At 41.7% G+C, this 14466-nt stretch overlaps 1 protein-coding gene and 1 long non-coding RNA gene across 2 annotated transcripts; both read left to right on the forward strand.

Annotated features, from left to right (window-relative positions):
- The first annotated feature begins 2533 nt into the window (after window positions 1-2533).
- Window positions 2534-9568, forward strand: LOC126997090 (mucin-17-like). Its single transcript, XM_050858148.1, has 3 exons — window positions 2534-3676; window positions 5498-5563; window positions 6799-9568. The coding sequence occupies exons 2-3, from the start codon at window positions 5506-5508 to the stop codon at window positions 9012-9014; spliced, it is 2274 nt and encodes a 757-aa protein (XP_050714105.1). The 5' UTR covers window positions 2534-3676; window positions 5498-5505; the 3' UTR covers window positions 9015-9568.
- Window positions 9569-10577: 1009 nt separating this feature from the next.
- LOC126997095 (uncharacterized) lies at window positions 10578-14466 on the forward strand. Its single transcript, XR_007751896.1, has 3 exons — window positions 10578-10710; window positions 13797-13900; window positions 14340-14466. It is a non-coding gene; the product is annotated as an uncharacterized LOC126997095 (long non-coding RNA).

Here is a 14466-nt window from a genome sequence, read left to right on the forward strand (position 1 = left end):
GGACAAGGATGTTATTTTGGCAGTGGATGTTTGAGACGCCGACTTAATGGGCAAAAATATGCTTTGGTGTCACATGTGGATGATGAAGCACTTATAAGAGTAAATTTAGGATAAACTTGGTTAAAAGTTAAAGGCACTGTGAGCAAGGCTAGCCCCGCCAACGACAAAGGTGTTGTTGGGTAGTTGGGTGGGGACAGGGGGGGCATGGAGTCTCGCGGTTTGAAGCCACTAAACTGTCAGTCGGCCATATTGTTCAAGCCGGAGAGAAGTGACCTCATGGATGTTCCTCCATGAGCGGCCGGCCAGACCTCGTGTCCGCGTGTGACATTTCATGAGGGTTCGTGTGGCAGACTGGCAGTACATGCTTGCCGCATACAATTTTCTAATTGTATTAGTAAAGGAGACCGCACATTTTGGTGATGAATTGTCCTCACCGCATTTCTTAATTGGTGATGATGAATACATTGCCGCGCTTCTTGGATATCATGTACAGTATTTTCTTACCTGTTACAGTATATTTACAGTAATAAATTACGAAGCTGATTCACAGACTGTGTCAGGTATAAGAATGGGAGTAATTTTGTACAGTGTAGCACAAGCAGCAGTCACTCCACGAATGCGGTACTCTAAGGGCATGCGTCCTCCATGTTAGGCGCGCTCCACCCTCGTATTTGTACCTCACGGCTTGAACAATATGGCGGCCGATTTGACAGCTGAGACCACGAAAACTGGCTTCACTCACCAGTACAGCGCGCTCGGGGCTGTGGGCCTCTCGATCCACCCTTAATACCTCCATGGGTGGGGATGATTGTGTGAGGAAGGAAAGGTACGTGGTGAACCAACAAGGGATGAAACCAGAAACTACTGCTCGCTTACATACATGCAGCATGTACTACCAATAGTCACATTTTCCATGTAAAGGATAAGTAATTTCCTTCGAGTAGAACTGTACGTTTCTCCCCAACTGATAGTCCATATAAGGAACATCCATATTTACAGTAGATTAAATATTGCTACGGTGTGTGTGTGTGTGTGTGTGCGTGAAGCAGTAAGACATAATTGCTAGTTGGATGGATGATTACTCATACATCAGAGCTAAACGTCACATCGACGTCACGAGAAGAGGAGCGGGGCGGGGCTAGCCTCGCTCACAGTGCCTTTAACTTTTAGCGAAGTTTACCCTAAATTTACTCTTATAAGTGCTTCATTATCCACATGTGACACCAAATCATATTTTTGCCCATTAGGTCGGGGTCTCAAACATCCACTGCCAAAATAACATCCTTGTCCGATGCTTTGTTAAAGTTTTATTTTCGAAAAACAGGGGAACACGGCCCCTGAAGGAGGTTAGATGGATGATGTAACTGTGGCACCATGGAGATTGATTGATTGATTGATTGATAGTTTTATTGTTGCAGGTAAACAAGGAGCAGTGCTGAACGTTATTCTGCCAAAAAGAGCCGTGACAGAGTGTGATTATACAACTATTAATACATGTGTAGGTAGCACCATGAAATTAAAAAGATACAATGGTAGGAAGGAAAGCACAACAAGGGAGGGGGCAGTACCTCCCCCTGGACAATAGAAAAAGTAATCATGTATCTGAGTACGATGGAAAAATAAGTAATGATTTATCTAGTGTGATAGGTAAAAAAAAAAAGTAATTATGTATCTGAGTGATATGGAAAAAAAGTAATGATGTATCTGAGTGTGATATGGAGAAAAGTAATGATGTATCTGAGTGTAATATGGAAAAAAAGTAATGATGTATCTGAGTGTGATGGATAATGTGTGTGTGGGGTGGGGTGGGCGATTATCGTAGCTACTGAGAGTGTGTTGCCTTCAACTCTGTTTCTAATATATTACTAAAAGTGTGCTTCCTAGTTGTTAGGGTGACGCAACACAAATGTTAAATTATGAGGTTTATTCACATTATGTTGATATATAATGGTAGTGAGCTTATTTAAATTAAGTAACGTACAATATTATTTACAATTCGTCACTGTTGGTAATGGTAGCGAGCACACTGATATTAATTAACAATGCTATTAACAACTCATTATTCTGTTGGTAATGGTAGCGAGCTTTTACCGAGTTACTTTACAATACTGATTACAACTCATCATTCCAATCACCTTAAAGGGCTCACTCATCTCTTAGACTATTACAATTACATGAAGATGTGATACACTGGCCATAGCCTAAACACTTAACCGTTGTTAAATAACAGCTACCCCAATCAGGGTTCAATGATACATGATTATTATTGAAAATATTTCCTACCACCGATATGTGTTCACAGGGTTGATCATGAAAGCACGGTAGTCATGGGGGTTCAGGACACCAAGGAGGTGGTCATGAGTCCCCACAAACATTGAATTAAACAAATTACACTAACCAGAAAAAGTATTCCTTTCTATTACTGAATTAATCATGGGATGAGATATTCGTGCTCCTAAAATACCAGAGGATGGGCATGGAGGCCCAACAAAGGTGGAACTTTACATTCTAAGTTGGGAGGAGAGACGAGACTTGACTGAATATGCAGCTCTCGCGCTTTCCCCCAACTCGACTCATCCTCCCCACCTGGCGTGGCTGCCGGCTAATTAGCACCGAACGGTGGTTGTTAATTGTTACAGATGCTTGGCCTGTTCCGCTAACTCAGGAGTTCAGAGACAGCTGTTCCTCTCTCCCACGTGACTTAGGTGAAAAATTCCTCTTCGTTGTTCCCCGTAAAAGGAAACCTAATTAACTTAACCATCCACGCGATGCTGACCCGCCACTGGTTCGTCTGTCTGTCTGAATGTCTGCCCGCGGCCGCACCATCACCTATAACTCACAAGCATTCATCGGTTATTACAGGTTATCGATTTTTGTCTGGTTTCCCCCACATTACAAGAGCATCACATTTTCCGGCTTAATTCTGACCCATAACCATTGAAAAAAAAAAACGAATTAAACATTTCAACGCTAACTATAAATGCATCTATAGTTATCGAGGTGGAGGAGACAGTTTTGGGTTAGGAAATCGGCAAATATAAGATCGAGCCTGCATGAGTTTGACAATCCGGCAACGTTGCTCGATCGGGACCTCTAGACCTTGACAGAGGATTGGTTGATTGATTGATATTTTATTGTTGCAAGTAAACAACAAAGGAGAAGGGAGGAGCACGCCATCCCAACCCCCAGGCAGAAGTACCAAATGCAAAATGAAAAGACCAAAGTAAGCTTAAGTGAAGTAAACAAAGGAAAAGAAAATGGAAAAGCAATTAATTAAAGTAAACAGACAAACAGACCTCAGTGAAAGGAAAAAAAAAGCGATACAAAAATAAAAAGATACAAAGAAGAAGAAGAAGCGATGTAAAGAAGATAAGCGATATAAAGAAGATAAGCGATACAAAGAAGAAGAAGAAGAAGAAGAACTCGTGACCTTCCCTCCGTTGTTTGTAAATAAAGGAGACGAAGAAGAAGAAGAAGAAGAAGCTTAAGGACGCAAAAACTCGTTGACACAGCAAAGACAACGTCAGGAACTGTGATGCAAGGAAAGGAGGGGAGCACAGGGGAGAGAAGAGGCATAAAGGAAGCCACAGACAAGATAAAACGCTCAAAAAACAGACTTAAGCTAACCCAGAACTGAAAAGGAAACAAGGTGATCTTCGCCTCAGCCTAGACAAAGGTGGGTAAATGTGGTAATAGTGAAATAAGTGGTAAGGGTTAAGATTCGTTTTAGTACCGTGCCAGTATTTCATTACCTACCTTATGAAACATCACTAGCTCTTCATATATCTTTTCTACAAACGTTCAACAATCATGGAAACGCTTTCAAAATCCAATTCAAGGACTATTTATTGTTGAAAATATAGGATAATATTCACGAAAGCGTAGCCTCCTTTGGCGGCGGCCGCGGCGGTGGTGCAGCCAGTGTTGCGAGAAATTCCTCCTCGTAGAAGTGTTGCATATTCATGTGGGAAGGGGTCGAGGGGGGCGAAGCCTCCCCATTAGCAGGTCATAAAGTTCGGTTGGAGTAGTTTAAATATGCTCCCCCACCCTAAACCCTCTGCAAGCTATTTTGCAGCGTCCGCCGCTAGAGGAGGCTATGCTTTCGTGAATATTATCCCCTATTTTCAACAATAAATAGTCCTTGAATTGAATTTTGGAAGCGTTTCCATGATTGGTGAATGTTTGTAGAAAAGATATATGAAGAGCTAGTGATGTTTCATAAGGTAGGTAATGAAATATTGGCACGGTACTAAAACGAATCCTTACCGTGATAAATTCAACAAAAGTAGGAAAATTAACATATAAGAGTTGTTGAGCTATAAATGGCAGCGTGAAAGATAAGCACAGATGCTTTAATTAGCATGAATTCTTTGGCTTATCAAAACGCCAAGGTTACTCGCTTATCATTGACAGTGGTGAAAGGAATGAAGAGATGATGAGAGTATGGGTCTGCATCAGTGATGGGATTCAGCCGGTTCGCACCGGTTCGCAAAAACCTGTTCTTGGAATTTCTTTAATCCTGAGAACCGATTGTTACTGCAAGCTTAAATCAGGGGTTCTCAATTTTTCCCCCATGAACACCTTTTGCTTATAACTTATTTTGGTAAACCCTTCTTAGAACCTGTTCTTAAAAAAATTGAATCCAACCACTGGTCTGCATGGGTTTGGAGACGGTTATCAGGCTGATGAATAGCATGCTGAAATGTGGGTAAAATTACATCTCACACAGAGAGATGAATATTTTTTTCTGGGAGATTTTGGTATGTGATGAAACAATCAGCTAACTTTCTATTGCAAAACACCAATTTTCTTTCACATCCCCACCACCCCACCCACAAACTAATCATATGCCATGAGAAAGTAACTGACTAATACAAAACACCAAAATTACCAGAAAAAAATAGTTTTGCCCTTACAGTTGATAGCCGCTTCAGGAAATTACTTGTATCTGAGACAAATGTTTTCAACATTTATGCTTACCTGCGTCTGATGTATCACCATGCCATGTTTCGCTCAGAGTGTCTAGTTCTTGACAGTCACCACCCCAACTACGCATGACAAAATGGGTTTCAAGCAAGTACCAATTAAATAACAAATTTAATCTAAAACAAATCCTTAATGGGGCCTTTGCCCTTCCTCGACCCCCCTTCATGTGCATTGGGGGCCGAAGTTGCAGTAATGCTGCTTCTTAGTCTTGGCAATCACATAGGTAAAGGTAAAGTTGGGGGCATACGCTGTAGCAGCAGGTGGCCTCGGTTCTCATCTCCGTAACATTAGCCCTTGTGCTAAAATTGATTAAAAATTAAGTTTTCGGTGAAAGTGCGTCAAATTTAGGAGCATCATTTGTTGGGATAAGTTTCTTAATGGTAACATATGGCAACCTTTCTAAGGAGTGTTGATGAGGAGCGTGGAGCAATTTTTAGTTGTTACCCTACTCTGACAGGAGAGGAAAAAAATACAGTTTTCTTGTCTATAAATATTTGTTATTTGTTTTCAGGGTGTGGAATGGCAGAGGGAATAAGTATGATGACCACAAAGATGAACTGTGAGAAGACAAGTAGAGGTGAGATCATGAGTATGTGTCCTGGTTTATTTTGGCTCTTGGAATGTCTCTACTGAATCCTACTACATTGTTTTGAGAGCATTCCCTTAATGTTAAAGAGTTATACCAGTCTTTCTTCTTTTTCATTTAACGTCCTTATTTTCCAATATGGGATTGGACTGATTGATGAAGACGTCGTCATTCATCTTTGTATGGAGTGGGACTTCTTCTGCCTCAGATTCCTTTCCTGACAGGCAACCCCAGTTTTCAGCTGACGGCCTAGGTGGGTTGCCTACCATGGCATATGAGCCCCACCTGCCCTGGCATCAGGCCCTTCCCCAGAAGTCTAACCACAGGGGGGCAATTGAGATATTGAGGGGGCAGGTCATTTCCTTTTGAAGTTTTTCTTGTAGCTTTGTTTTAACACCTCCATACTGACCTGACATCACGGATGGTCCATCATCACATTGAGATAATATATTACTGCAATCTAGTCCACATTCATTTAGTGTTTTAAATATTAATGAGGCCAGGCTTTCTGCTTCAAAATCATCTGTTGTTGGCATACCAGTTAGACTCTCCTTTACTTTACCACCCTTTACATTTCTTACAACTAGATATATTTTCTGTGTTGGTAGGATCACACGTTCCATCAGACTTAATGCTGAAAAATGATGTCAGCCTCCTTGATATCATTGACAACATTCTCATTAATGTCAGAATTTAAGTTGGGGGTGCAGAGAACCTGATAAGGGGGCCTTGCCCCCCTTATGGACGAGACTGCCTGGCCTTGTAGGTTGGATTGGTGAAGTGCCAATGCATGTTTGCACAGCCATGCACACAACACCACTGGGACTCCAACCTGCTCCAAAATCCTCCTGATATTTAGCCTAGGACTGCAAGGTCCTAGTTAGCAAGGGTGACACAAGGAGACACTCTGAGGGTCTTGACAAGGAAGAGGCTGTGTACTGGCAGGAAGGACTTGGAAGTGTTAGACATTCCTTGTCCTGCTGTGGAGGCTTACCCTCCAAGTCTTTCTTTTTCTTCTTCTTTCTTCAGTCTTTGTATTGAATATGATAATTCTGCAAATGTTACTGTAACTTTGTTGGCTTCATTTGACAAAGTTATAAGAATCTAACAGTTTGAGTGTGCTAATCTGTAATCCTAATTCCTTCCCTGAAGCCCAAAACATCACCCAATGGGGAAACTCACCCTTGGCTGAAAACCACCGCTTTAACACCTTAATACACCCACAGAACCCGGTGTGAAGGTCGTGTTCCAGCTTCCAGGTGCATTCTGCCGTAGCCCGATCATCCGGTGCAGTGGCGGCAGAATAAATGGAAGAGGAAGAGATGGAGGAGGAGGAAGATGTGAGCGTCCCCAAATCAAACGTGCAGTCCGAGAGTGGAAGACAGAAATTGCTCAAAAAGCACACACAAAGAAGCGGAAGACAGAAGAAGCAATTGCAAAGAGTGTGAGCGAAAGAGAGAGAGTGTCAGAGTGCTCAGTTGACAGTGGTGGTGATGATAAGTTGGAGAATAGTAGAGAGAAAGTGAGAGCCAGCGGTGACAGTAGTGGTGTTCATGGTGGAAGTGGTGGTGACATAATGGAGAACAGGAGGGAGAGAGTGAGTAGCAGTGGAGTTGGTGGTGATATAGATGATGATGACATAGCTGGTGTTGATGGTGAAAGCGATGGTATTAGCACTGGTAACAGTGGTAGTTGTAATTTTAGTAGTGGTGGTGATGATGATGATGGTAGTAAATTTAACCTTTCTGCTCCTTCCACAGCCCAACACAGCAATCTGAACACAGCAGAACAGATCACAGCACCTAACCTTTCCCAGCTTGCCACAGCCCAGAACGGCAGTCAGTTCAGCATCTCTCCTCTTAACACAGCCCAACACAGCAATCAATTTACCCTTTCTTCCCTTTCCACAGCAGAACAGAACACAGCACCTAACCTCTCCCAGCTTGCCACAGCCCAAAACAGCAATCAATTCAGTATTTCTCCTCTTAACACAGCCCAACACAGCACTCTGAACACAGCACCTAACATTTCCCAGCTTGCCACAGCCCAAAAGAGCAATCAATTCAGTATTTCTCCTCTTAACACAGCACAACATAGCACTCTGAACACAGCACCTAACCTTTCCCAGCTTGCCACAGCCCAAAACAGCAATCAATTCAGTATTTCTCCTCTTATCACAGCACAACACAGCACTCTGAACACAGCACCTAACCTTTCCCAGCTTGCCACAGGCCAAAACAGCAATCAATTCAGTATTTCTCCTCTTAACACAGCACAACACAGCACTCTGAACACAACACCTAACCTTTCCCAGCTTGCCACAGCCCAAAACAGCAATCAATTCAGTATTTCTCCTCTTAACACAGCACAACACAGCACTCTAAAGACAGCACATAACCTCTCCCAGCTTGCCACAGCCCAAAACAGCAGTCAGTTCACCATCTCTCCTCTTAACACAGCCAAGAACAGTACTCAGTTTAGCCTCTTCCAGCCAGCCACTACACAGCCAACCAAAGACACAAACACATGCACAGACCAATCCCTTTCTCGCATCACCAACACACAGCTAAACATCGCCCCTAACTCCACTGCATCACCACTCATTACCACCACTACTGTAACCACTTCTCCTTCCTTCTCTCCTCCCCTCTCTACTCTCTCAGATACTCCCACATCAGCCTCCCCCAGCCTTTCATCCTTAGCTGCTCTCCACCTAAATGCAACAAATGTAATAAGTCCAAACACAAATGTACAAACAAATGTAAGTGTATCACCTGCCCTCTCCCTCTCCATCCCTCCACTCACCATTCCCCATTCACAAACACAGACAAATGCAAACACAAATATAGCAGTACCGCCTCTCTCTTTTTCTATCCCTCCACTCTCCATACCACACACACAAATAAACACACACACAAACTCCAAGACAAACATACCTGTACCCCCTTTTTCCCTTTCCATCCCTCCACTCACCATTCCACACACACAACAAACACAGACAAATGCAAAGGAGGAAGAGGAGGAGGGGGAGTTGGAAGGCCTACTTGAAGGAATGGAATGGAACTCAAATGCTGAAATAGATTTAAAAACAGCCCTTTTAACTGAGAAAGCAAAGAAATTTGAAACAACAGAACCAAACACCAGTAACCACCAGTTTTTACCACCACCACCTGTCATCGAGTGCACACACATGCACACACACACACAAATTGATGCTGCACTCCTGAAAGACACACCATCACCCTTTGGAGCTGTTGTGGCTGAATTTCTGCCCGGTAGACAAACGGAACGGTGCCCGGTAGAATATGTCATCCAGGTGCCGTTTGCTGTCTTCCAGTTTGACACACCCTCGCCGGATGAAGCTGTCGAGATGGCAAAGAATGATCCGAGCAATCCATCTCGGTACAAGTTGATTACAGTTGACCGGATGACTAAGCGTTAGATTAGATGGGTTAATGATAGATCAGACTTGTTTGTAGTATAGATAAATTTTATGCTTAAGTGGATGAAGTTATTGTTGCAAGAATGGATATACATATAGTTGAACAGTTGAGGGTATGGTTGAATACTGAGTCTATTGAAAGCATGGGTGTATGGTTGAAAGAGGCAATAGAATGAGTAAGTGACAATAGAAGTAGAGTGGATATTAGAGACAAAGGAAAGTAAAAACATGTACAAGAAAATTCATATCCGTCCCTGCATAGAGTATTACTTTGTGTATTACATTCTCCAGGCCAGGATGCACCTGTAGTACATCCCCACCTGTCAGATTTTTTTTTTTTTTTTTTTTTTTTTTTTTGTGAGAGAGAAAGAGAGAGAGAGAGTACCTATCTAACTGTTTGTACCTGAAAATCTATCACAATGGAATTTTTATTATAAATGAAAATAAAAATCTTTTCACTTTATTTTAGATTTCTAATGGTTGAAAAAAGTATAAATGAATACTACTGCTGTGTGAATGTTGTGATGAAAGTTTAGATAAAGTTTTCCTATTGATATTTCTTGTTTTATTCCTACATCCTTAAATGTCATGTTATTGTAAGATTGTTTGGAATTGAGTGTTGTCTAGGAAGTGAGCTGGGATCTGAAAGCGAACTTGAGCATCCATGGGTAATTGGGTGGTTGAGTTGTTCCACAATAAAAGCAATCCTTCACCTCCCAGAAGTTGCATTAGTAGTCAACTCTAACCCTAAAGGCATGACTGCTAAATAAAGCGAGATTAATAAACGAAATTAAGTACGTATAGCCTACGTAGGTATGATGCAGCATTTCCTCGGGAAGGCGATCGTGACCTAGCTATGTCTCAGTTTTCCTTATAATTAATAATGAATGATATTGGTGTCAGGAAACCGGGTGCATATGGAAGTGAGGTGTTGTCACTTTTGGATGAATAGCCCATTTATATATAAGTCTGTACGTGCTTCTAACTTCAAACCATATAAAGTGTAGTATTCAAGAGGAGTGAAAATATATAGCCATATGAAAGCTGTGTGCTAACCCACAAGGCCAGATATCGTCGTCCCCAAAACTGTCCAAGCTGGGTCCCACATAACGTGATTCAATTAATTATAGAGTTAAAATGATATATTAATCAATTCCTAATGTTTTTGGCAATAGCTGCATGAGTGTCGATCAGAAACCGGTAAATTCGATGCTCTGAGTACGATAATCAGTCAACTTACTTGTATACTTGCTATTTTACTGTTACTGCTATACTTCTACTACGTACTGTAACTGCATGTTACTTAAATTGCTACGTAGTGTTACTGCTACTATTATTGCTACTGCTACTGTTACTGTTAGTTGCTACTGTTACTGTTAGTTGCTACTGTTAATGCTACTATTATTGCTACTGCTATTGTTACTGTTACTTGTTACTGCTACGTACTGCTACTATGTTGTCACTGATTGATACGGTTATTGCTATATATGGCCTATTGTTACTGCTACTGTTACTGTTACTTGCTACTGCTACTGCTACTATTATTGGTACTGCTACTGTTACTGATACTTGCTACTTTAATTCCTATCTCGCTACTCTTGCTACTGTTGGCGATGCCTGTGGTCAAGCTATTTGGCAACGCTGCGCGCTGCCTCCTTCTTCCCCAGGACACAGCCGCGGACGAGGCATCGCCATGGTGAGTCCTTAACTTTATCGCCCGACATCTACTGCACCGAGGCTCCTTACCACTCCAGCTTGGGGCGGGGGTACACTTGCAACCTGGGGAATGTTAATTACGTGTATATAGCCGCGTGTCGGGGATGATGCAGGCAGCGGACGTGTAAATAACAATGATGGTTCCCTCCCCTGCTTGTTTGTTGTGGAGTGTGTCTCAAGATTGTGGAGGCTTCTTGTGTGTGTGCGTGTGTTAGGTTGTTGTGGAGGCTTCCTGTGTGTGTGTGTGTGTGTGTGTGTGTGTGTGTGTGTGTGTGTGTAAGGTTGCTGTGGAGGCTTCCTGTGTGTGTGTGTGCGTGCATGTGTAAGGTTGCTGTGGAGGCTTCCTGTGTGTGTGTGTGTAAGGTTGCTGTGGAGGCTTTCTGTGTGTGTGTGTGTAAGGTTGCTGTGGAGGCTTTGTGTGTGTGTGTGTGTGTAAGGTTGCTATGGAGGCTTTGTGTGTGTGTGTGTGTGTGTGTAAGGTTGCTATGGAGGCTTTCTGTGTGTGTGTGTGTGTGCTGTGGAGGCTTCCCCTGTGTGTGTGTGTGTGTTTGTGTAAGGTTGCTGTGGAGGCTTCCCCTGTGTATTTACCTACCTAGTTGTAATTTTACAGAGCCTGGGCTTACACTCGTGTGGTCCCGTCTCCGTATCTATAATTATCCAACTTTTCCTCGAATCTTTGCACTCTCTTCGCCGATACGATTTCTTCACTTAATCTGTTCAAAACCTCTATATTTCCTTGTGGGAAGCTATATTTCTTTGTCTCTTGAGCATCTTCCCTTCCTCAACTTTTTACTATGTCCTCTAGTATTCCTGCTGGAAGGTTCCTCTTTGTAGCAATTTCTCATTATCTTCTTCCATTTTACTCAATAGCCTATATATTTGTATTAGGTCTCCTCTTTCTCTTCTTTGTTCTAGTGTTGGCAAGTCCATTTCCTTTAGTCTCTTTTCATATGTCAGTCCCTCCAGTTCTGGAGCGATTTTTATTGCCATCCTCTGTATTCTTTCTAGTTTTATTATGTGTTTCTTCATATGTGGAGACCACACTGTTTCCGCGTATTCTAGTTTAGGTCTGACCATAGTAGTTATTAATTTTTTCATCATTTCTTTGTCCATGTAGTGGAATGCTATACCTATATTTCTCACCATGTTATATGTATCACCGAAGATCCGATTTATATGACTTCCTGGTTGCATATAATCTTGCATTATTACTCCCAGGTCTCTCTCTTCATTTACTTTCTTTAATATTTCACCATCTCCCATTTTATATGTCCATTTTGGTCTTTCTACACTTTTTCCCATTTCCATAACATGACATTTCTTCACGTTGAATTTCATCTCACATTTCTGACTCCATTTCCAAATCTTGTTTAGGTCTTCTTGCAGCTCCTTGTAGTCTTGACTGTTTCTTATATATCTTTGCAGTTTAGCATCATCTGCGAACAGGCTCATGTAGCTGTTTATTCCCTCTGGCATATCATTAATATAGACTAGGAAGAGTACTGGTGCTAAAACCGACCCCTGGGGCACTCCACTTTCCACCGTTCTCCATTCCGATCTAGTGTCCTTAACCACGGTTCTCATCTCTCTTCCTCTTAAGTAGCTTTCCATCCAGCACTTCATTTTCCCTCTCAATCCTCCTTTATTTTCTAGTTTCCACAGCAGTCTTGAATGTGGAACTTTGTCAAATGCCTTCATTAAGTCTAGGTAAATGCAATCCACACATACTACACTGGTCAGAGACACCGGTCTGTAATTTAGGGGTTCTTCCTTTTTTCCACTTTTGTATATAGGTACCACTTCTGCCCTCTTCCACTCCCTAGGCACTGTGCCCATTTTAATTGAGCACCTAATGATGTCATATCGGGCCAACTAACTCATTTCTGCACTCTTTAAGTATAAAACCTGAAACTCCATCCAGTCCCACGGCCTTCCCTTCTTCCAATTCCCCCAATAGTTTTTTTTATCCTCTTTATCTATTTTGACCTCTTCCATATATACATCTAAGTTGTTTTCTTGTGGTTCATTAAATAATGATTCTTTGGTAAACACTTGCTGGAATTTTTTGTTAAATAATTCCGCCATGCCTTTGGGATCCTCGATCTCTATATTCTCTTCAGTCAGTCTTTCAATTGTTTCACTTGATTTAATTTTTCCATTTATAAATCTATAAAATAGTTTAGGTTGTTCTTTACACTTTTCCACAATATCCTTTTCGTATTGTTTCTCTTCTTCCTTTCTCACTTTCACGTACTCATTTCTCGCTGCCTTAAAGTCTTCTCTGTTTCTTTGATTTTTGTTTCTTTTTAATCTTGACCCTCGGTCCGTATTTTGGTACGAACTTCATAACACCTGTGTTGTACGCCCTCATGAAAATATCATACTTTCCTTGAACTTCGCTTGTACTCATTAACTCTTTCCAATCCATTTGATCAAAAAACTTCTCAAGGTTTTCCACCCCTGCTTTCCTATAGTTTAATCTATCGCTTCTATAAGTCTCGTCTTGTTCCCTTCCTCCCTCCTCCATTTCCATCTCTGAGCACGTGATCACTTTTTCCCAGGGGGCAATCATACCTCAATTCATCCTTCACGTGAATTTCTCTTGTCAACACCAAATCCAGTCTTGCCGGTTCATCGTCTCTTCTATATCTAGTGCTTTCCTTCACCCTTTGTATCATCAAATTTTCCATCATTAAATTCAAGAATCTTCCCCCATGCCACATCACCACCATTGCTCTCAAACCTCTCCCAGTCAACCTCTTTGCAATTGAAATCGCCAACTAGTATTACTCCTTTGTTTGCCTTAAGTAATCTCCTCAAACTCAATGTTGATAGGTTTAGGTGGAGTTATGTTTGTTTATGAGTTTGAATGGTATTATTGATGTGTCCATATCTTGTTTACAACCCGACAAAATACTCTAATGATGCCATGGACATGTTAGGCTCACTTCATTCGAATGTTTGTGTGTGTGTGTATATGGTAGAATGGCTGTGCAGTAGGCTGTCTAGAAAGCATGCCTTCATGATGTAACACCTTCCTTCATGCCCTCTTTCTTTCCCCACCAGGCTGCCCACAAGACGTTCCGCATTAAGACCAAGTTGGCTAAAAAGATGAAGCAGAACCGTCCCATCCCGCCATGGATCAGGAACTGCACTGGCAACAAGATCAGGTGAGGCTTCTTATAATTAGCTAAGTTTTTGGTCGAGGACTTGCCATTGTACATATTTGCTGTTTCTCGTATAGGGACCTTTACAAGTGGTTACTCGTGTTTAAATTGCCCATTCTTATATTAGTCATTATATCTTTCATTCTTATTTTTATGAAAGGAAGCTTTGGTACTTTGCTGTAGTATCTTTTTGTAATAACACTATTGTTTTACTTTGTCATTCTATTATTAATTGCTCTTGAACTAGAGAAAAATTTAGTTTTTCACTCATCTGACCTGACCTTAGCCTGTATTTACTTACACACAAACCTGTGTACATGCTTGTTTGTTTCAGTAGAATAAATATTAGTGTCTTCAACAAAGTTCACAGGGAAAGGGCAGTAATTTCCTGTAACCTGTTTATTAATGTGTGTAGAGAGTAACTTGACAACTATTTCAACAGATATAATGCCAAGAGGCGCCACTGGAGGAGGACCAAGCTCAAGCTGTAAACTGCTACTCCCTGGCTGTGGCAGTTGATGCTGAAAGTCCTGTGACAACCTTGTGGCTAAATAAAGTGGATAAGCCTA

The sequence above is a fragment of the Eriocheir sinensis genome, chromosome 11, assembly GCF_024679095.1.
Source record: "Eriocheir sinensis breed Jianghai 21 chromosome 11, ASM2467909v1, whole genome shotgun sequence".
NCBI classification, from domain to species: Eukaryota; Metazoa; Arthropoda; class Malacostraca; order Decapoda; family Varunidae; genus Eriocheir; species Eriocheir sinensis.

Bases quoted from the DNA above. Each gene is read 5' to 3' on its own strand.
- LOC126997090 (XM_050858148.1), top strand. From the start codon at position 5,506: ATGGCAGAGGGAATAAGTATGATGACCACAAAGATGAACTGTGAGAAG. The intron at 5,564-6,798 runs GTGAGATCATGA...ATACACCCACAG, and splicing joins CTGTGAGAAGACAAGTAGAG to AACCCGGTGTGAAGGTCGTG.